The sequence below is a fragment of the Myripristis murdjan genome, chromosome 5 (assembly GCF_902150065.1).
Source record: "Myripristis murdjan chromosome 5, fMyrMur1.1, whole genome shotgun sequence".
NCBI classification, from domain to species: Eukaryota; Metazoa; Chordata; class Actinopteri; order Holocentriformes; family Holocentridae; genus Myripristis; species Myripristis murdjan.
Window position 1 is genome coordinate 13,142,116 of NC_043984.1, and position 22,587 is coordinate 13,164,702.

The 22,587-nt window shown below is 41.7% G+C and overlaps 1 protein-coding gene across 1 annotated transcript in view; it reads left to right on the forward strand.

Moving 5' to 3' along the window:
- The window catches only part of cdh22 (cadherin 22), a 119,771-nt gene that overhangs the window by 19,435 nt on the left and 77,749 nt on the right, over positions 1-22,587 (forward strand). The window contains exon 2 of the mRNA XM_030052542.1: positions 19,507-20,698. Coding sequence (XP_029908402.1) covers positions 20,468-20,698 — 231 coding nt within the window. The 5' untranslated portion in view covers positions 19,507-20,467. The remainder of the gene's footprint in view (positions 1-19,506; positions 20,699-22,587) is intronic.

Sequence of the window (22,587 nt, forward strand, 5' to 3'; positions counted from 1 at the left end):
TTAGTATTCCTCACTGAAAACAATGGGGGAGTACCAATATAGGGGCTTTCTTCCTACAATCAATGAGGAGCCTGGTGAAGAGAGATAACCTACTAAAATTCATAATGCCAAGGCACCCCTTTAACTTTGCCAGACAGGAGTGGGTCACTCATCAAAACTGTAATCTATAGTCATTTGGTTGTCAGAGCTGCTGGTTGAGTTATAGAGGCAGGCGGCACACAGGAGGCCTTCTTAAGGGACCTAATATGATCTCAGACTAAAGACAAGGGCTCTTGGCACCATCATTTTCCCCCTCTCGCTTCACTGCCCTGTCCCTCCATCATCTCTTCGACATCACTCAACGCTCAACAAAGTAGCTAATGAAGCAGAAGAGGGGAGAATATTTGCCCGGTAATTAAGAAAAATGAAAGGAAGTGGAGTTTGAAAGCTGACACGGATGCACACTATAATTGTCCTCTCCTTGATGTGGAAGTATGGTGGAGCCTATACTTTTCCAACTCCCTCTTCTTAATTCAAGTCTCATTAGCTTTTCACTCTTTGCTTCCCTAAAATCTATCTCTCAATTTCTATCTCTCCTCATCTTTCACTCCATCTCTCTCTCACACACTCCCTCTCCCTCCCTCTCTCCTCAAAGTCTTTCATTTCAGGATAGCATGCAATTATTGCCATGTTGTCTATGAAATGGAGGAACAGAGGTGAAAAATGCAGTTAATGTGACCAGCCATTTTCTCTTGAATGCATTCAGTAAGAGATTAATGTCAGTGCTTGAAGGTATTCACTCAATAACCTTAATGTAATTCCTTTGTATCTCATGATACATCTCAGGCAGTCACTCAAGTTCTAGTCAATGTCTATCATCAGGATAAAGTGAGTGCACCAAATCAAAATTATGTCTAGAAACTTGGTCAAGTCCTTCATAGCTCCTAGTGGTGGGGATTGAGGGTTTCAACATTTCTCTGCAAAAGCTCAGAAATACTGAACAGGGCCCTGAGTTCAAAGCTTTCACATCAAATCATCTCCTCATACTGACTCACAAAATCCACATCAAGTCTGAAATGACTAACTCACATTAGGAATATTGGTGCTGAATGCACACAGCGCTGAATGAAAAGGCTTGGGGGTGTGCTAAACTGCCCGCTCACAGTATAGGAAATTTCACTCTTGTCGAGAACACAGCTGGAAGTCTGGAAAAACTGTTCACTGATGTACTATCACTAAGCGGGCCGCAGGTAACAATTTTTCACACTGTTTCCTGACAGCGCTGGTTGCTGATTATATGTGGATACAGGCACATTTTCCATTCCTGAACTTCATGAGCAAGTACAAAAATGGAGTGAAATGAGTCTCATTTTGGTGTAAATGCTCAAAGATGTGCTATGAGTCCACAAAGTCGCCTGGGGATTTGCCTTCTTAAACTGTGGGAACATTTCCCTGTATGTTTTCATGCCAATATAAGAATATCCATTATAAGTCAACCAGTGGCTTAGACTCTGTAAAGATTTTCTTCAGCTTACCCGACCAGAAGGTGCTGTGTTTTTCAGTACTGTTGTGAAAACAGGGAGGTCAACAGAGCTGTAATTATTATGGTAATTTACATTTTATTAATAATTAAGCATTTTTTTTTAATTTGTCCTTGAAAATTATAAGGGATAAGGGATGTACTGGATTTCAGGATTCAAAAGATGCTTCTTCTATGTCTTAAAAGAATTGTGACTGTGTTAATGAGTGTTCACTGCTGTCCTCTGATGCCACAGGACTGTGCAGCAACGCTACAATATGAATCAAGGCATTAAGTGGAACAAAGGTGTGGAAGATTTGAGGATAACATGGTTGATTGATTGGATTTATGTAAACGTTTAGTCGACGCTAGTCCACAGCAGCATGCACATCTTGTCTGCTGCAGTCCAGACTTGCTCAAGGAAACATCACATAGTCAGTCTTCCATTGATTGTTTATATTGAAGCTCCAGGCTGTACATCTCACATCACTGGTTAGAGCCAGATTCTCTTGTTTCTGCCTTTTGGGAAATAGCTGTTCATGTTCATAAATGTGAATCGGTTTACTTTGTCATAGGAATCACATAGGTGATTTTTTTGGTACTGAGTGCTACATAAACATGGCAAGATGGGTTGCAGAAAACAGGCAGAAAATTTTAAGCTTTTAATTGTGTTCAAAAGGCTTTGTAAGATCTATAATGCAGAGGTTTCAGATAAATGACTAATTTATTGCAAAATGTAGAACTTGACCTTTTGTTTTCACTCTGAATAACTCAAACCTCACATCATAACTTAGTTATGTTTTGCTCATTTCATGGTATCAGTATGCAAACTGCACTAAATTTTCTTTTTTATATTTGTAAGTCCATTATTAATGAAGATGTTATTAAAAGGAATTAAGAAATTTATAATTCTAATTTCTCCTCTCATCTCCTTACACAACTACATTTCTCAAAGTTGCTCACCATCCATCTACTCTGCATCTTTTCTCCATTTGTATTACAAACTTTACTGCAGCCTGTTCTTTTTCATTTTTTGTTTTTACAGGTATCTTGGAAAAAGGATATTGTATCCTAAAAATGTCCAGTTGCCAGACCATTTCTTGTATCTTCCAGTGGCTGCAAAAAGAACAGCATTTGAAGTTTTCAGACATTCCCCCCAGGGACCAAGCCTGTTTTTTACAGCCTTAACTCTTTTTCAGCACAAACCCTCCCACCATGGGTGCATCAGTAGAGCAATGTTCTGTTTTCACCATATTGTCCATTGCAATGATATGTTGTATTTTTACCCACCTGATGAAAGTCCATGTGACCAGGCTAACTCAAGTTCAATTTAAACCCCCTCAGCCGGTCCACTTTTGGCCACATGTCGTGATTCTGATTGACTTCTGATGGATATTATTCTGTTTATAGGGGTAATAATAGCTGCAATGTTGTCCTAATGACACCGATCATAATGCTGGGAATTCACTCTCCCTATAGTGTGCTGATAGCACTGTCTGCAACCTCAGCAGGGAGAGAGTGAGTAGACTTCTTGTGTTCATAGGCATGATTTAGCCCACAGTGGAGTGCAGGGCCCTGCTGTGCAGGTGGGTGGCAGTCATTACCGTGGCTCAGGTACTCTAGACTCTGTGAACTTTGGGACTTTGGCCTTGTGGTTCAATATTAGTACTACTTAAGGACTGAGAGACATAAATTTCATTCCAAGGCTATAAAGGTCTTCAGTAAATGAGTTAATTATGCAGTTAGGTTGATTGCGATGACAGGGGTTTTGTTATCTAGTTATCTGCAGTAGTTACCTATAGTTAATAACAATGGAAGGTACCACTCTTGGATATGCTTTGAGGACAAAATGTCCTTCTCTGATGAGACACAGAAAGAAAGAAAGAAAGAACGAAAGAAAGAAAGAAAGAAAGAAAGAAGGAAAGAAAGACAGACATAAAGCAGCACAACAACAATGGAACGGTTTCCACTGCATGAAAGAGAAGGGGATGTGCAGGCCATAAAGAGTAGGCGAGGCTGTCTTCCCCTTAATTCAGTGTAGGCTATTATGCAGCATATTTGGTGTCAGTATGACTTGCAATTCATGAGACTTTTGGAGGTTTGAATAAATAAATAAATAAATAAATGTGACCATGTATCTGTTTTCTTTTATGACAGATCAATACTGTAGTAGCACTTCCCTGTAGTGTGCAACAAATAGTCCTATTCCTAAATGAAGATTATGTTTGATATTGGGCACACACAGTACTTTGAGTTTAGATTAGACAAATTAGACAAGTTTCATGGAGCTTCTCCTGACATTGAGATCGATCAGTTGTATAGTAAACCCCACTCTTCACTTGGCCTGAAAGTGAGACCAAGCACGCTCCCTCCTCCTCTCCTTGGAATCTTTCCTCGAGTGGCCTGATCATTTCATGCGAAAGATTGCCTTTTCTGCCTTGAGGAGAATACAATGAATAGATTGATTAGGCAATACCGTAATGGGGATAGGGTAATGAGCCTGTCAATCATACAGACAGTGTCTGACAGAGAAAATACGTCCTGGCTGCAGAATTACTCTAAGCCAATGGGCAAAAGGGGGCCAAGAGGCTGGTATTACAATAAATAAAGGAACATCCCTGGAATAGAACCTGTTTGAACAACAAAAACATTACAGCATACTATAGAATGGAATATAACTATATTATTACTTTATTCAGCCTTTGGGGGTTGATCATTTGTGGGTTTGTAATTTTTTTTTTTTTTTTTTTTTTTTGCAAGTGGATATTGTGAATGTGCACTTAAATAACTACCACATAGAGCTATAGCATTTGTTGCTACCACATGTCACAGCTGGTTGCTGCTCCTAAGGAAACAAATCCTCCCACAGACAGGATATAGCATTTTAATTTACCCGCTATAAGAAGACTGAACAAATCAAGAGTTTCTCCTTAGCAACAATTTATGCATGTCACCTGTTTTTTTTCTTTCTTTCTCTCTCTATAAACTGTGAGCTAATCCAGAGGTCAAATGTCATGGTGGCCACAGCTTTTTTTTGTTTGTTTTGTTTTTTCTTTGTGTTTACTACCACACATCTCTTTCTTATAAATACCACCTCTATAGCCACAGAAACAGCACACACAAACGCACACACACACACACGCATTTGAAAGGCTATCTAGAGTGCCCAGTCATTTCTAATGCAAACATGTGGCTCAGGAAACATAAACTGGGAAGGACAGAAACCTTTTCCATGTCATCCTATTTGTTTTGCAAAACTGCTTGTATCTGATGCCAAGGCAATTCGTTTTATGTGAGTTCTCGCCCCATAAACTCCCCTAATCCAGAGGAGGTTTGGTGCTGAAAACAAATAGGTGCAGTAATGACCCTCTCCACCAGAGTTCAGGTTTGGGGTGTGATCTATTTATCCAAGAATGTTTGCTGTGTTTATCTACAAGTAGGTGGACAGTTTTGCCCTTGCTACCTGATATCTCTCTATGGATCTCATCATTTTCTCAGAGGGTTGTTAGAAATTGAGAAACATCTTAAAAGATCTATACAGCGTCAGAAAAGCTGCTCTGGAATTCTGAACACTTTCCAAGGTGTGGTGGTGGTGTGTGTGTGTGTGTGTGTGTGTGTGTGTGTTTGAGAGAGAGAGACAGTGAGGGAGGAAGAGATGCTTGTGTGTTCATAACCAGGAAAGAGTGAATATTCAGCCAACTATTGATTTGAGAAAAGGCTCTCACAGAGATGATGAGGAGGTGTGTCCCGCTATTATGTGAAATCAGTTGCCATTGGATGATTGTGTGTGTGCTCTGTATTCATAGCTCTACAATCTCCAAAAGAGGTTGTGCAGCCTCTCTGTCAGATTCATCCTATTTTCTTCATACTCCCTGGTTTAAAAAAAAAAAAAAAAAAGAACACCAAAACCTAAAAAAATAAATATTGCATATATGTCCAGCATTAAGAAAAAAAAAAAAAAAAAAAAAAAACAGTAATCATTTTTGTTCTTTCATTAGCATTAAAAAAGAAAAGGTCGGTGTACAAACTAGTTGTTTGGGTGGTGAATTTTTTGTGAGGCAATCACTCTGTCAAATTCAATAAAGACTTGCCTGCACTGGTTGCTGCAGTGTTAATAGATATTTTGACTGGAATTTGTTTCTTCAGCTTTGTGTCATTCTATAAGATAACAAATACAATAACAATATGGCCAAATGACAAATGTGATTATTGTGAGCCAGCAGATGACAACTCAAGCAGCTTGTGTGTCCTCACTCTGTCAGCAGTTGACATGAAGTTTCCCTCTAACTCTTGAGCAGCTACATAATAATTACTTCAGTTATAGAACCTGTCCTCAGGCTTGGAGGTTGACCTTTCCACAAATACCATGTTCATCTCCCTTAATGTGAAAACAGGGGTGTCGTTTCCTATTGTGTTCTGTGAGCACAATAGCAGAGATGTCATCTAACACGCCTCTAATAACAGCTTAGAGTGCCAGTACAAATGCATGTATTAGGTATCCGTGTGATTGTGCATGCATGTGGATCCTCTTCCACATGTGTGGGTACATTTGTTTGTGTGTTTGTGTGTGTGTGTGTGTGTGTGTGAGAGAGAGAGAGAGAGAGAGAGAGAGAGAGAGAGAGAGAGAGAGAGAGAGAGAGAGAGAGAGAGAGATTCAATTTAGCAGTATCCACCACAAACCACAGTAATCCCACCATCATGTGCCCATTATTCTTCTTTGCTGGTGTTTTTATTTTGGACTATAATGATTGCCCAGACTTGGCTGGGCTAGTGCTGGGCCCAAGAAGAGAGGCATTTGGGGCGATGTTCACACACAATTTCAGACACACTCACTCACACACACACACACACACACACACACACACTCACTCACTCAAACATCACAGGGTTGAGTGGGGTGAGAAGAAACACACAGTAAGGCCTGGCCCTGTCCGACCACAATCTGGCCTAATGGGAATCTTATGGCTGAGTGCGCCGCACCACACAGGGGCCCAGGATGTATAGCCACCTAGTGAAAGCATTCCAGCTGTGCGGCTGACACAGGGAAAATGAACTGCACTGAGAGGGAGAGCACAGGGTGGAATGAGGCTAGAGGTTGGGGGAGGCTGGCTGGGGTGGGGAGGGCGTTGTTGGGGAAATGGAGGAAGCGGTATACAGAAACGGTCCGTGCTTGGATTGGTGATGAAGCGGTCAAATGAGCGCCAAGGTGCCTCTCTTTTCTCTGAGAAGCAGTCAAAAGACATTCAGGGGCCTTCTCCTGTCTTCTTGCACGCATCAGTGCAACTGGTCATTGGCCGTAGTTGTTTATCCAATTGAACGCACTGACTGAGGGGCTGCCTCCCTGCAAGCTCTGGCACAGACGATTATTCTTTGTTGCGCTGGCGGAATATGCCTGAGTACACAACAGAGACAAAGCGTACAGTATTTGCCTTGCTGCTGCATTGTACATATTTGCTCCTTGCTTTGAGGTTTGAGATCGGTTGTTGTCTCACGGTATTGGATCTCTGGATTCATACAGTGATGAAGAGAAAGGGAAGTAAAATAAACATGCCAGTGCCTCCAAAGTCCTCATGAAATGTTTATTAGTCTGAATATATTTAAAGGATTAGAAATTGTATGTAACTTGATTATCAACAAAACAGCCCAAGTATGATTAAAGTGAGAGCGCGTAAAGATAAACACAGAGAGACAGCAGACAGAAAAGGTAAGAGGGAGTGGGGGCGAACAGAAATTACGAAACGGATTATGGGATTACTCCAGTATGAGTTATTTCAATAATGAAAACAAAACATTAACAGCATGCGATGAGAGAGACATCAAGAGACCCAGAGTAAACAAACAAACCTGTTCTGAACTTTAGAGGTGTTTCACTGCTGGATATATTGCTCACGGTTTGTCTGTCTTTGACCCTTTTTCATAATTTTTACATGATCATCCTTAAATGAATACCATGCTCGTTTTCATACACATTACCACTTACAGCTTCAGTGCTTGTGTCTATGAACTTGTGCTTTAAGTGTCAATACACGATATGCTTGGGAAACTTTAATTAAGAGTAATACTATCATTTCCTTTATTGGTACAAGTTTCTCCCAGCATGGTTTTTACGGTTTCTGCACCAACTGCCTGTAAAACATAAAACATAATCTTGAATAAGATACGGTTCAGCTGGCAAGTCAATGAACTCAGGAGCTGAGCTACAACAGTTATTGAACATATTGACGAGCTTTGTTCAGAGTGATTTTCAGATGTGATGCCTCTAAATACTGATTAACTCTCTATTTATTGTCACCGGTGATGTTACATGACAAGCAGGCAAAGCAGTGCCTGAGTGAGATCCCTAATTATTCAAAACAGAGCACCGCCATAGAAATGGCTGCTGTGTCTTGCACGGCATGGAAACATGGCGCACATCACCCTCTCTCTGACATATACTACATTTCCCTGTCAACCACTCCAGATGCTGCGCTGGGCTCAGCTTCCCTGAATCCTCTACTGCCAAGCCAGCTTGTTGGTTCTTACTGCAGCTTGCTTGTGGGACAATAATTGTTGGAAAGCAGAAGCAACAGCCCCAGTTCTCTCCTCGCCATCCTCCCTTTTGTTTCTTACACACATTGAGACTACCATAAACTTCATCTTAAAGATAGCCAGTGACCAGTATAGGGAATGCTGATGGGCAATATCTATCTACTTGCCTAAATATCTATCTATCTATCTATCTATCTATCTATCTATCTATCTATCTATCTAACAAATACACTTTCAAAAACTTCATATTGTTGTTGACAAAATATCTAATCTGCATTGCCACAGTTTTTTTCTGTATATTATGGCAGTGCACCCCTGAACACAGCACCTGCTGTAGCTGCCCATACCGCATTAGATGTGATCATGAGACCATGCCAAGTGAACCTGAAGATAGTGCACAGAGGTGCATCATTGCTTTGATTTAAAATGCTCCAAGTATGATGTGAGTCTCTCTGCCTTAGACAATAGTATACTGGTCGATGGTGCATCGTGCCACTTTTCATAGAAAGAGCAAAGAAATCCACCATACTAGTTCTGCAACAGGCTGAACTTGTTGACATTATGCCAGTCTGTCCTCTCCACTTAGTTTTGCATGTGCTTTGGCTGCAGCTGGACTGGAAGACACCAGTGGGTCTCAGTTGTCCTGAGAGGGCCCTGAGTAAAGCGGGCCTGGAGCGAAGGGCAGAGTCAGAGCAGTGTGTTGACAGATACCAGTGCTTCTCTCCCGTCCTACGCCCATGTGCACTGACAGCTGTCAACTACCTTGGCCATCACCTGCCCTTTACACACACACACACACACACACACACACACACACACACACATATACACACATGCACACATACACAGACACATGTACAGACAAAAATGCATGAAGATGGACATGCAAATAACATTAGATTTTATGGTTTCACATAAATGCACACACACACACACACACACACACACACACACACACTCACACACATGCTTAAGTGAATACACACACAGTGGGGCCAGCTTTTGGCTCTGGCTTTTTGTTAAGCCAGTCTCTCCAGAACCCAGTGCTCTTTATCTACTTTTTTTTTTTTTTTTTTTATCTCTCATTCACATTCTACCTCTATTTTCTGTCTCTGTCTCTCTCTCTCTCTCTCTCTCTCTCTCTCTCTCTCTCTCTCTCTCTCTCTCTCTCTTATCTCTCTTTCTATTTGTCTTTTTGACTTTCTCTTTCTCTATTCTCTCCCCCCTCCCTCCTTCTCTCTTTTGGCCAAAGCTGGGGATACAGCGCACCAGCCACCCGTGAGATGAGCGATTTAGTAATTGTGCAGCTGGCAGACACACATGTGTAGCTGTGCCACAGCGGTGGACATTGTGGCATGTATGGGCACGGGGGTTGGTCCAGCGAGGGGAAACAAAAGGGAGGGAGAAAGAGAGACAGAGAAAACAGAACAAAGCACGGGTAGTTCTTGAAAAAGAAATAAAAAATTGATGAAACTATAAAGAGAGAAAGAGAGTGGGTGAAGAGCTCATCTTGGTTTGTGGGCGGACACTTTAGACTTTTGAAAAGAAGGAGCAGTTATTGGCATGGGAGAGGCAATGCAGTTGGGGCAGGAGGGGAGGCAGAAAGGTTTGAAGAGGAAGAAAGACAACGAGGGACGGGGGCGGAAAAGCAGCAATTAGTGTAATTAGGAGACCAGCTTTAGCAAGGCACTGACAATATGTCACCTCTCATTATAACCCATAAGCAAACACAGCAGCCTAATGCAAGGCAGCACCCGTTCTCTAGACAGTTCCTAGTGTCAATGCAGATTTTGTTCTCCCCAGTCACGCTCTGCTGCATATCATTGACTTGCCAATACAACATGAGGTTTTGGATTCAGAATACAGAGTCCAGTAGGGGAGGAGAAAGGCCCAAACAATAACAAGCGAGGTCCAGCTAGTATGGGAAGTTTGGCAGCATAACAGAGTGCAGTCTGGATCCTTGTTAAGCTACAGGGGGATTGATTAATTCAAATGGATGAAACGTGTTGGATGTTTGTGTGAAGGTGGTTAGAATGCAGGATTAGATGTTGTGGGCAGTTTAATTGATGTTTGGGCAATTATAGCAATAAAACAGCATTATGGTTTGAAGATGTGAATGCTGTGCCTCAGAATTTTATTGGCCAATTTTGTACTCAAGTAAACAGACTTTGTATGTGTGTATGTATGCAACAGAAGTATTACTTTATCTGTGTGTAATGAAAGCAAAATTCTCTTCCCAGGCGAAGCTGACATTCTGTATAATACAGTATCAGATGGCTTTGAAGTTGCAAGATATACTCAGATATTTTTTTATCAGTATTGACTGTTTGTCTGTATGGCAAGCATCTGAGCTATTTTATGCCCATTTCTGAAATATCTACACAGCTCCCTCGTGTTGACGTGCTTGTTTTCCACAGGAACCCTACTGTACTCCAAAGCAAACTGTTTTTCTTTTTTTTTTTTTTTTTTTTTTATCCGTCAGTCTTGCAGCAAACACCCCATTACTGTAAAACTTTACTGCTGCCATGTAAACACTTGGAAAACATGCATGTTTTTTTTTGTTGTGCCTCTGGTTCTACTCTTTTTTTTTTTCCCCCCTCTGTGACATGGCAGGGGCCGCTGAGCCAAGCGACTGTGACAAATTGGGATTGGAGATGACAAAATAGGCTATTTAATAGGCATGGCAGAGGGGATTGGACTCTGGTGTTGGGTTCACTTGAATAAGCAGACTGTCTGAACTCCTCCTGGGCCCAGCTTTGATGGCAACTTTTATCCATCTGATGGGGAGATTCTGGTGATGGAAGATGGAGTCGGTCTGCTGCCCTATCTGTGTGTGTGTGTGTGTGTGTGTGTGTGTGTGTGTGTGTGTGTACGTGCGCGTGTTGGTCTATCTGTGTATGCTCATGTGTCTGCGCGGGGACAGTGTTGAATAAATGCAAAATCAGTGCACACATCAATCCGAGGCAGAGATATACTGTGGGGAGGGAGAGGGGCCATGGGGAGAAGATGTGGCCATGTGTTAACCTCAGGCTATTAACTTCCAAATATAAACTCCTTCCCTCAGATAGTAATCACTTGTGCCTATTTTTTTTTTCCACTGTCGCCCCTGAAATGAGAAGTTGTTATTAGAGAGAGATGCAGAGATATTCCCCAGTGATACTATGCGCAACCAAGCTGTCACACTGTACGTGTGTGTGTGTGTGTGTGTGTGTGTGTGTGTGCGTGTGTGTGTGTGTGTGTGTGTGTGTGTGGGGGGGGGGGGGGGGGGGGGGGGGGGGGGGGGGGGTTGGAAATGTGTGTTTGTCCATGTGTGTGTGAGAGAGAGAGAAGTAGAGAGAAAGGGAAGATGGAGGTTAGGTTGTGCAAGTTTGTGTGCAAGTTTTAAATGGAAGCATCATTATTTGGATCCCAATATAGAGGCCGGTGAAATATACAACCTGTCCTTAGAAAATGTGTTTGAAAGTAAAACGGAATGGTGGCGGAAAAGATGAAAGAGTGAAAGGAGAGACGGATAACAAAAAAAAGTAGTCGGGGTGGAAAAGAAGGATAAGCACAGAGGAAACCTGCAAGCGGGAGCAATGCAGAGACTGTTAAGTAGACAACAGGCCGAAAAAAAAGACAAAAAGAACAAATAAAAAAAGTGACAGCAGGGCACAGAGAAGAAATGAGTGAGAAAGATGGAAGAGACGAAGAGGCAGACAGTGCTGGGGATGATAGAGAAGGTGTAAAGGCATGGTGATTGGAAAAAGAGTGAGCAGAAGACAAGAGAAAAGGCAAAAAAAACAACAAAGTGACAGAGGCAGTGCAGTGGGAGAGAGGTGAGAGTGGAAGACTGAAAAGAAGAGGTTTGAGGATTTGCTGACAAGAGGGAGAGGCACAGACAAGAAAGAGAGACAGAGAAGGTAGAGAGGTGAATAAAATAGAGAATTAGATGGTAAAAGGTGAGAGATGGAGAGTGAAGAGTATGATGGAGAACTAAAGGCAGGATGGATGATGGAGGGAGTGGAGCTGTGAGCCTGCATTTGTGTGACTACTCGATGCATATTTATAAGCGTTCAGGAATTGAAATGTTTGTGTTTCCATTGTCATGCATGTTTCCATGCATGTGTTTGTGCCAGAGTGTGTGTATTGCGCGTGTGTGTGTGTGTGTGTGTGTGTGTGTGTGTGTGTGTGTGTGTGTGTGTGTGTGTGTGTGTGTCTGCACGTCTAATTATACCGGACATTCAGGAGGGAGAAAGCTTGAACAGAGCAGGAGAATGTTGCATTTTTGGCCAGACCCAACTCACACTAATGCAAGCCTGTGTGTAAAAGCATGAATTAGTGAGTGAAAGCCACACTGTACAACGTTTTTTATTAGTTAATTAAGTCCTTGAGCTTGTACAGAACAAATTGCACCCACTGGCGATTCAATGCGCCAAGTAGTTTTGCTGCTGGAGCCCCAGATGGTTCCAGTGTGACCAGGCCTCTCACATTCTTGTTGCGAGGGCCGACATATATCACAAGACAAGATAGATTCTTGGCGTGCATGAGATGACATGAGTTACGTAGCAGCTACAGCAAAAGCGCCAAGTTTACAGTGCTGTTCACAATAATGGCAGACAAAGATGCAGCCATCTCATACACCAAGCCTGGAAGAGTTCGCTCTCCAGAAAGTCTGCAAGCAAAAAGGGAAAGTGATAAACACAGCGGCAAAACAAGAATTGTAATCAGAACTGTACTGCATTTGTGGTGGTAAATAATGAGAAAGCAAAGACTCAGGTCTAGCTCAGGAAATGGCTCTCTTTTTGCTGAGGAGGTGAGACAGTGTCTCTCACAGATAGCCTTATCTGTGAGGCACTGGCACCGCCACCAAATACAATTGATCTCAATCAGTCTCTGTTGCTTTGCCTAAGAGTTGCACATCACATCATGTGAGACTAAGGCACTCTCAGTTGTGAAAATGAAACTGGAAATCTTGCAGCTTGCTCCAAATTAACATATGTTAGTAATGATGTCTGTAAGCAGTAAATTAAGACTTTTAACTTTTCAGATGTGTGTAAATCTGCCCAACACTCACATAGAAAGTTAACATGCAGTATAAATAGTGGCTTACTGCCCTCTTTTATCATTAAGTTCCACTGGAGATGTTGCTGTCACTGTATGAAAAGACAGTTAATTAAAGGTGCACTATTCCAAATGCTCAGATGAAGTGAGGACTGTCTAGACTCAACCGACAAAGATGTGGAACAAGCACATAAGCGCACCTCTTCAGAGGACTCAATAATTTTACATAGTGCACCTTTAATTCATAATGCATTAAGGTCACCAACCACAGCCAAGAGATGTGATTTGCAGATAATATGCAGATTTAATCCTGCTTGGGATGTCATACTTCACTGCCTCAATTTAATGGCTTAAAAATGGGTTGTAGCGTGTAATTCACAACTGTGCCACCATCTTGGGCCAAGCCAGGTGAGGGGATTGACTCCCGTTAGTGCACCTTTGACTTCTGATTGGCAGAGCCGACTACAGACGTGATGCTGCTGTTGCATTACTTCTGATTTGCAGAAGGACTCTAGGTTTATCACTGCTCACTGGTCTGGATGTGTAATATTTATTCTATTTCATATACATTTATGTACCACTGTGAAATGTTTACCGTCTCTGAAAATGCATACATTTACTATTCATAGATAAGGTCTCCAACTGAGAGAAGCTAGTAAATGTACCAATACATAACTAACTTGGGAAAAAAAGGAAAAAAAAAAAAAAAAAAAAAAAAAACATGAGAAGAATTTCATGGGGCTGGTAAGTCTCCCCACTCATCTGTCTTGCCAATACATTAATCTGAATGGGACCTGATGAGGGGTTGTCAGCTACATGCTTTGCCAGCGTACAAGCTAGGTGCTGCCAGCTCTTGTCACGTTAACTGTCAGTGCCTTTACAAAGCCAGTTTTATTCGCCTTACTCTGAAATTGCTGACAAATGGTACAAAAATGTTGCAGGGATTGATTCATCATTCTCAACCCAAGGAAAGCTGCCGTTCCATGACGAAAGAAACAGCCATTTACTTTTTGCTTTGCAAGGACTCACGACTATGAGTACTCCACACAACTCTCTGAAGTGGCATCCAATCTGATTGGCCAAGGAGAGCACAACAGAGAGGAGAGTAGGCCAACGGCAGGGCAGTGAAGCATTGATAACAGGCTTATCACCGGGGGGAAAATAGAGAGACCAAAAACTTTTTTGGAGCACGGCCTGAATCAGCCACTGACTGACCACTCAACTGGTGGATCAACATAATACTGTCCCCGTGGCCCCGTGTGACAGAGTAAAGATGATCACCAAACCCTGGAATGGCTACAAGAATACCAAAGTAATGACAAAAAATTGGCGCAAGGCTGCATCCATTTCTCAGTGGTTCACATGTTTGTGTGTGCAAGACATGTGCTTCTGGTGCATACATGACCCAGTAATGAATGACTAGCACATAGTGGAAGATAAACATTTTTGCTATGTTTTGCAATTTCGTCGAATGCATTATTGCTGTTTCCTTTAAGATTTTTTGAGCTTTACATAATCGGGGTCAATAAATTATTCTCTTTGAATTATTAATCACTGAATCAAAAAGTTGCATTTTGATTCAACTTTATCTGATGTTAAATGGGTCTCCTTTAAATTTAAATTAGTCTGACTACACGGCATTTGGTCACGTTATGTGCATTGTTGCATACGCATGTTATTATATTGCGAGTTTATGCATGCCCACTGCTGCCTGTGTGCCTGCATTCCTGTGGGTGTGTGCACAAGACGGAGAGGGCTGTCTGCTGGCCATTGGCCCCACGCCTATCAGTTTGCAGTGATCAGTCTTGCCTGGCTGTTGTCTGTCCACTGCCAGCTGTCAAAGGGCCTGCTCTGGGCATGCCCACTGATGAGAGGCTGCAGCCATGCTCTAGAATCAATCCAACACTCTAATAGGTCACGAGTGGCTGCACAGTGCTTGCCAATAGCTTTTGGTTGGGAGAAAGAGTGGAGGCGGGAGTGGTGGTGGTGGTGAGAGAAAGAGAGACAGAGAGTGAGGTAGCGGTATGTTTTCATCATCAGATAGCAAGCTTGGTTGGCAAGTGCTGTGAAAGACAGGACATTAATTGACATGCTACTAATTTGCCTCTGCTAGCGATGGCTTCTGACTCCAGTGGAGTGGCGTCCAACTTAGAGTGAAACCAAACACCTCCCAACACTCCCTCTTGCTCTCTCCTTCTCTCTCTCTCTCTCTCTCTCTCTCTCCACAAATCATTAGAGCCCCCTACTTTTAGCCCTAATTATGAATAAATGTGTACACACTTAATGAAATTCCCTAAGTGAGGAGGCAAAACAGAAGGAGAAGGAGATTCATTGGAGGACTACGAATTTTGTTTTTTAAATACCAAGCAGTTGGTGCTCAGCAAATGTTTCAGTTTGCATAGCAGCTTCAGAGCTGTTCATCTTCTCAGAAAGAAAAAAAAAAAGGTTTGATACAAATGGTTTCTAATTAAACATATACAAGCTGCTTGGTGCACTGTTAAGTCATCTACTGTAAGGGAACAGAGAAAGTCTAGATAGGCAAAAATGAATTAATTTTTTCCCCCAATGCTGTTTGCCTTTGAGGCAGAGAGGAATCAACAGCGTGTTTTTATTTCTTTGAAGTTGTCGCTCTATAGCACAAACATATCTAATTGGGAACATGAAAAGAAACATTTTTGATCATTCATGTCAAGCAAGGGACATCACATTATCATTATTTTTTTGGGATTGACTGTCATTCAAAATGCAATAAAAATACAGATTTTAGCTGTTTTAACGTTTTCTTTCAATTTTGTCACCTTTTCCTTGCATTTTCATTCCACCCTTCAAAAAAGAGCTTTCATTCTATCTATCTATCTATCTATCTATCTATCTCTACATACATATGTAGAGATAGATAGATAAATAGATATCATTGATTGGAGGAACTCACTGTTTTTCCATGTATTTACATGAGAGAGATCTTGAACTGTGACATGTGAGTTAAGCAAAGTAAGACCTCGTCAACTCCTGTGCAAAATGTCACCCATGCCATAACCTTTTACAATCAAAGGCTTAATTCATTCATTCAGCGAATGATTCATTTTTCTGTAACCCAGGGTTCCACACTGATGTTATAAATAACCAGTGGCTATTGTGAAAACAGCAGCACAAAGGCCACAGCTTTTGCAGCTCAGAAAAGTTAAAGCTCAAATGGCACACCATTAGAGGGATCCGTTCTGAAGGAAAATGTCACTCCTTACAGTTCTGCAGAGGTAGCCATCACACAAATCCCACTATTTTGTTTGATTGCTGCACGGCCTCACAGTGGTGTTTCATCAGCCAAACAGGGACACTTTGAAAATCTTGCTGCTCTAATACATTCAAATGGTAGGCTAAGGGCAAGCTGCAATGGTCAACTCTAAGGTAACAATCACAGTGCAATTATGAAGGCATAAGTGACAAAGTGTAGCACTACGCTGGACAGACAATTTCAGCACACACTGTGTATTGCTCCATTCGGTTGCTGGGTAACAAGCAGCTCTTGAACTTCATGTTGCTGCCACTTTGCTGATGTAAATCCTGCCTTATTAGATTCTGACACTTTTGATTGGTCAGGCTGTTGTGAAGTGACACTGACAAGTGCAGCGTTTGAAGCCCCCCTCCGGCGATGTCAGCAAAGAGGATATAGATTTTGAGCAAGAGGGCAAGAGGTCCGACGCATGTTAACATGAATGAGAGACAGTGTCTTCAGAAAGTTAGCTGCTGCCCATAATAGACCACATGTACAAAGCTGATGTTAGCTATGCCTACTGTGGGCAGAGCAACATGACAAGAAAATCCTTCACTTTTATACATGACATGGAGCTTGGTTATTTATGTGCCATCAACCTACGTCATCAAATCATGCCCAGAAATATTAGAAATTGTTTTTTATAAGACATTTTGAGTTAAACATGCTGCAACATTGCTGGCATATGACCAGTGACCGTCTCATTCAAAATGATCTTACCAATGCAATAAGTGTGACCACACCCCTTCCAGTGATTTCAAACAGGCTTTGCAACTAAATTATTAGTTTAACTGGTAAAATGGGAGCCCACAGCTAACAGACAGCTGACACAACCTATCCAGGCCCTGATTAACCTGCTGTATATGTGAGACTAGAGAGATAAAGGTTTCATTTGTTTTAGAGCTCAGTTTGCCCTGTATTTATATAAGCAAGAGTGGGAGTGGTGAACCACTGAAATAGAGTATAAACTGTCAGCTAATATGGAAATTACATGATATCGGGTCCCACATGAAAGCAACAATGGCACAGTCACATTTTTTAACCCACCATGTCAAAAACAAATATGTGTTGTATTGACTAATGATGCCTACAGACTGTGACTACTGTAGTGGTAAACAATGAAGCAAAGCGAGCCATTGTAATAGTGGTATAAAAGTGTTTGGACAGAAATCCAAAGAAAGGGGGGGGGGTATCTTTGGGTACAACATCATGACAATGACTTCTCTCACAGTGTACACCCAGCATAAGGCACATGGCATTTTAGGTATACTTTTGAAAATGAAAGCCCTTATCCTTTGTTGTTACCTGCGATGTGCTTTGTGTTTTATTTGTTTTTGATTGTTCTGTGATGTATGTGCCAGGGTAAGTGATGCAGCACCTGGCTAATTTCTGTGTAATGTGCCGGCACATTGAGTGTACAAGTGGAATGCAGCCAAACCTTTTCAGCAAGAGTTTTGAAAATGACTTAAGTCACGCAGGCACTGGAGGGGGCCTTAATGCCTCAAGATGAAACAAGTTCAGCTTGCTGTTGCTGCTCTCAGACGCGTCGCAGAATGCTTGCGAGGTCAGGCCTCACCCAAACCATAACAAATAATGGAAGTTTGTCCACTACCATTTCCTCTACTGCTTGCCATTGTGATTGTCACTTAAAGGTGTGGAAATTTCCTGTCATTGTGCTGTATTTCAGTTTATTGATAGACAAAATATGCTTACACAATCTGAAAGCTGGTTCTCCATTAATACCAACACCAACTATAAAGTAAGCCAATAGGTTTAAACCAGTTGCTCTTGAACTGTTTGCTCCGGAGATTGGACACCCCTGGAGCAGTTGGTTTCCAATACCACGGACATTGCCTTGACCAACAGTCTGAGGAGGAATTGTTTCCGGAAGCTCCAAGCTTGCTGCCGGGCAGGAGGAAAGCGAGATTAGAAGTCCTCTTCTAGCCGGCAGAAACACAATAGGTTAAACCACCTGCTGACCTGAAGAGCTTTTTTCCACTGGTGCTGCAATCTCCCGTTCTTGCGGTCTGTAAGGCCATAGACATACTAAATGTTATTGTTTTTTTCCCCCGTCCTCTGTTCTGAATGTTTCAAAGAGACCATTAATCACACCACCCCACACACACAAACACAATCTGTCTCCCTCCCTCTCCTGGTCCTTCTCTCTCTCATTTTTCCATTCTTTATTTCATTGTCAGTTTTTTTTTTTTTTTTTTGTCTTTCTCATTCTCATTCAAATTGTCTCTCTCTCCTCTCCCCCCTCTCCCTCTCTCTCTCTTCATCTCTTAACCCTCTCTGTGTCTCTAGCTGCGTCTCCCTCTCTAACCTCTATGCATGTTTTACAGCGGCCGTGGACCATATCTGCTCCCTCTACTACTCTCCAGTGTTTGTTTGAAGTATTAGAGGGTTGTTGCCTCATTGGATAGAATTAATTGATTAATACTTTTATCCAATTAGTGCTCCCTCATGCAATTAATCAGCTGGCTGGGGTTAGGGCCGCTTTGTCAGCCGGACGAACAACAGACAGATGCTATGGGTCTGGCGTGTGATGAACAACAACCTCTCTTTCTCTCTCTCTCTCTCTCTCTCTCTCTCACACACACACACACACACACACACACTCCTTTCTCTCTCTCTCCTTTGCCTATTTTCCACACACCTGGTTTCCTGTCCTCTTTTCAATGCCCTGCCATCGCTCTCCTGCTCACAGCTCATTGTTAGAATTCTTGCTGAGCACAACAGTCGCTGGTGGAAAACAGTTTCCTCCAGATAATCCTAACAAACCCAACACATTATGGTTTTTGTGGCACACAACACTGAGAGGTGTAAGAAAAGCTGAATGAACAGACAGATGGTGGTGGAGGATTTTTTGTTGTTGTTTTTCTTGAAACTTATTTATTGGAGTTTGTGTGTATACTGACATACAATGTATGAATAATGCAATTAATTCTGCCGCGTTCGCATTGTAAGAGACATCTGTGATTTTGTATACAGCTAAGCATATGCTTGTTTACAAAAGTTTGAGCAATACACATTCCAAAGTTGCCCATATTGCCTTTTAAAGCATCAGCTTGTGAAAATGATAACCTTCTTTAAACTCAGGCAAAACTCACTCTATAGGAAATATGGCATTTACGGTAACAGCAATTTCTTTTCTCTCTTACAGGTTGTCCTTTTCCGGCCTGTGAATCACTGATGGGACTGTTGTCATGGCCACAAAAATACTATAAGATTTTCCAGCGGTGAAATTTCCAAGCCAGCGGAGTGTTTTGGAGGATTCTGCCCTGGAAGATCAATCAGTATCGCCAGCAGTAGAATCAGCTGGCCTTTTTCGCAGTTCAAGGATCGTACTTCAGGAAGCAAACCTCGTCTCAGAGTCTTGCTGCATACTTGTTCATAGTTCATAGTTTCACCTTAATGGAAAACACACTAAAGGAATCAAAGTAATTGTTTGGACTGACATTAAAGGATTTCTGCAGGACCCGGTTGCCTCTGACAAAATGGCATACAGTGAGGTCTAACGAACTATATGAAAATAAAAAGATGTAGCCAAGAATGGTTGAAAACTGTTACTGTTTTGGGGGGGTATTTCTCCATGGCACAGCACTCCCTGGTTCCCTTTATTTCTACAGTAAAGAGTGAAATTACCTTTGGCCACATGAAACTGATTACGTATTAAAACACTTTTGCTTTTTCCCTTCAGAAATTCTACCTTCAAAAGATTTTCATTTTTTTCTCTGTTTCATCTGTACCTTTTTGCTCATTGTAGAGGAATATCAGAGGCTCTGTTTGGTAGTACAGATATTATAATAGGCTCAGAGTGACTGAGCAGGTAACAATAAAGCTAAAACCTCTACAGCTTTTCTATATCCATCATGTTCAAATAGCTCCATGACCTTCCTTGTATTGAACAGAACCACATTAAGACGTTTCGAATGAACCAAGATCCTGTGAAGTAACAACCAACTTCTCCAACAAAGACACTTGAAGTTGGCCCAGGTGGAGCTCCTCGTTCTGTTACATTTGATGTAAAACTGTTTCCTTAAGACTCTTCCTGACGCTGTGCACATCCTCATACGTTACATGTAGAGCGACACCGGATATCATCATTTTGTTTTTCCTTCAAAATGGCGCTGTGTTGTCGAGCGCAGACTTGGACAATGTTAGCAGCACTGGGTCTTCTCACCTGCTGTAGTTTTGGCTGGTGTGAGGCCTCAAGGACTAGTGGTTCGGCTCCCAGTGGGAGTAGTCGGCAACAGGGTCTCATGTCCCATGAGCGGGTTAAGAGAGGATGGGTCTGGAACCAGTTCTTTGTGGTGGAGGAGTACACGGGCACGGAACCACTGTATGTAGGAAAGGTAAGGCATTTCTTTTTCATTCGACTTTTATCCTGTAAATATCTGCAGATGTAGCCCCTCTGGCTTACTGTTTTGTTGAAATTGTTGGTCACTGCTTCTTGAAGAAACATTAGTGCTTCCATGTAGAACCAAACGGTTCTTCAAAGGTTCTTTGACTCCACTGAGGTCCTGTTCTATGTAACATGTCAATCCACTGTGTGACTTGTTGTGTCTTGTTCTGTGTAGAATCACATGATTCTTTATTAAGGGTTGTATAAACTGCAGAATTATTTTGGGATCCACTAGGTTTCATCACAGTATGGTTCTTTTCTGGGTCATCCAACAAAAAAGTGACTAAACTAAACTAAAAAGTTTTATAATACCAGTGAGGAAATATTAAATACATCTTCCTGTGAAGAAAAGCTGGCCACTAAAAACCTGATTTAAAACTCTGCATGTAGTACTGTCTCCAATATCTAAGTTGTTTTTTGTGTTTTTCACTATATATGGATTTGTGTTTTAATTATTTAGCCAGAATAATTCATCATATTTTAGATTAGATAGCTAACTTGAGCTATACACGACAGCTGAGCTGATTAATGGCCAAAAAACTAAAATAAAGTACTGTTGAGGGTCACGGGGTAATTTTGGGGGGTTGTAAGAGGATATATGTTGTAGATGGAAAAAAAAAAAAAAAACCAACATTTTTATTCTACAAATTTATGAACACGTCCAAACTTCCACAGATAACTGTGGATCAACTGAAGAAAAACTGAAATGGGAAAAAAAACTATTTACCACTCTGCATATGCAACATATGGGAAGACTGCGAGTACCCTTTGCTTTGTTTTTTAAGGGCTCACAAGGTGAAAAGACCAAGAACCACTGAGTTGGAGTATTATAATGCAATGTCTCCCCGGGAAAATGGGAAAATGAATTCACTGTCATTCAGTGTCTCAAATCAAAGGATCCAGTATCCAAAAGTGATATCAATTTGTAAAATAACAGCTGAAGTAAACAGCTATCCTTTAACACAGCACTGTAATTTGTCTTCATTGTACACTGACAGTGATTCTGGATAGGTTTTACTTCTATTTATTTATTTATTTATTCATTTTCCAAGTGTGGATACAGTTTTTCATCATGGTTTACCACAGTTCTTTCTCTTTGATATTGATGGCAATGACCGGACATTCAGATTGTCCCTCAGAGCGGACTGTGAAAGAGTGATTATTGAATGACATTTTCTAATGTAATCATAGATAATGAATAGATGTCAAATCAAATCTGTTTCCCATTGGCTTGGTGCGATGTTTACAATTGGGAATATTTTCACCTTCTTTTTTCCTCCGCTTGTTCACATCTCATTCATCGGCCAGTTCTCAAATGAACCTCAATGAGTTGATGAGAGAGGACAGCGTGTACGATTCAATCGCCCTACATACGACGTGATATGAAAAGATGGAATATTGATGCCGACAGCACGAGATTTAAAGATGAGTCACACATCAATCATGTGATCGTCTTGTTTCTATCCATTTAGACCTGGCAACTTGACGGCTGACTCTTATGCATATATTGATCTCTCCATTGTTACAAATGAACGTGGTTGTTCTCCACCGCAGGGCTGAACGTTGTAATTGCCCCTTGGCCATTATTTGTGCGACATTGTGCTGCATTCCTGCCGGGGAGACACAAGGCCAACATCGTAGCCCAAAGGCAGGACTATCAGTCTGCTGATGGAGACACAGGAAGATAGAGGGAGAGAGTGAAGGAGAGAGACAGAGTGGAAGGGGGGGAGGACTTTTGTGCATTTACTTGTGATTCATTACAGGAGAGCGTGCCAGGGAAAGCAGTGAACTGATAAAAGGGTTGGGTGAGGGAGACTGGGGGGAGGAACACAGCAGGAG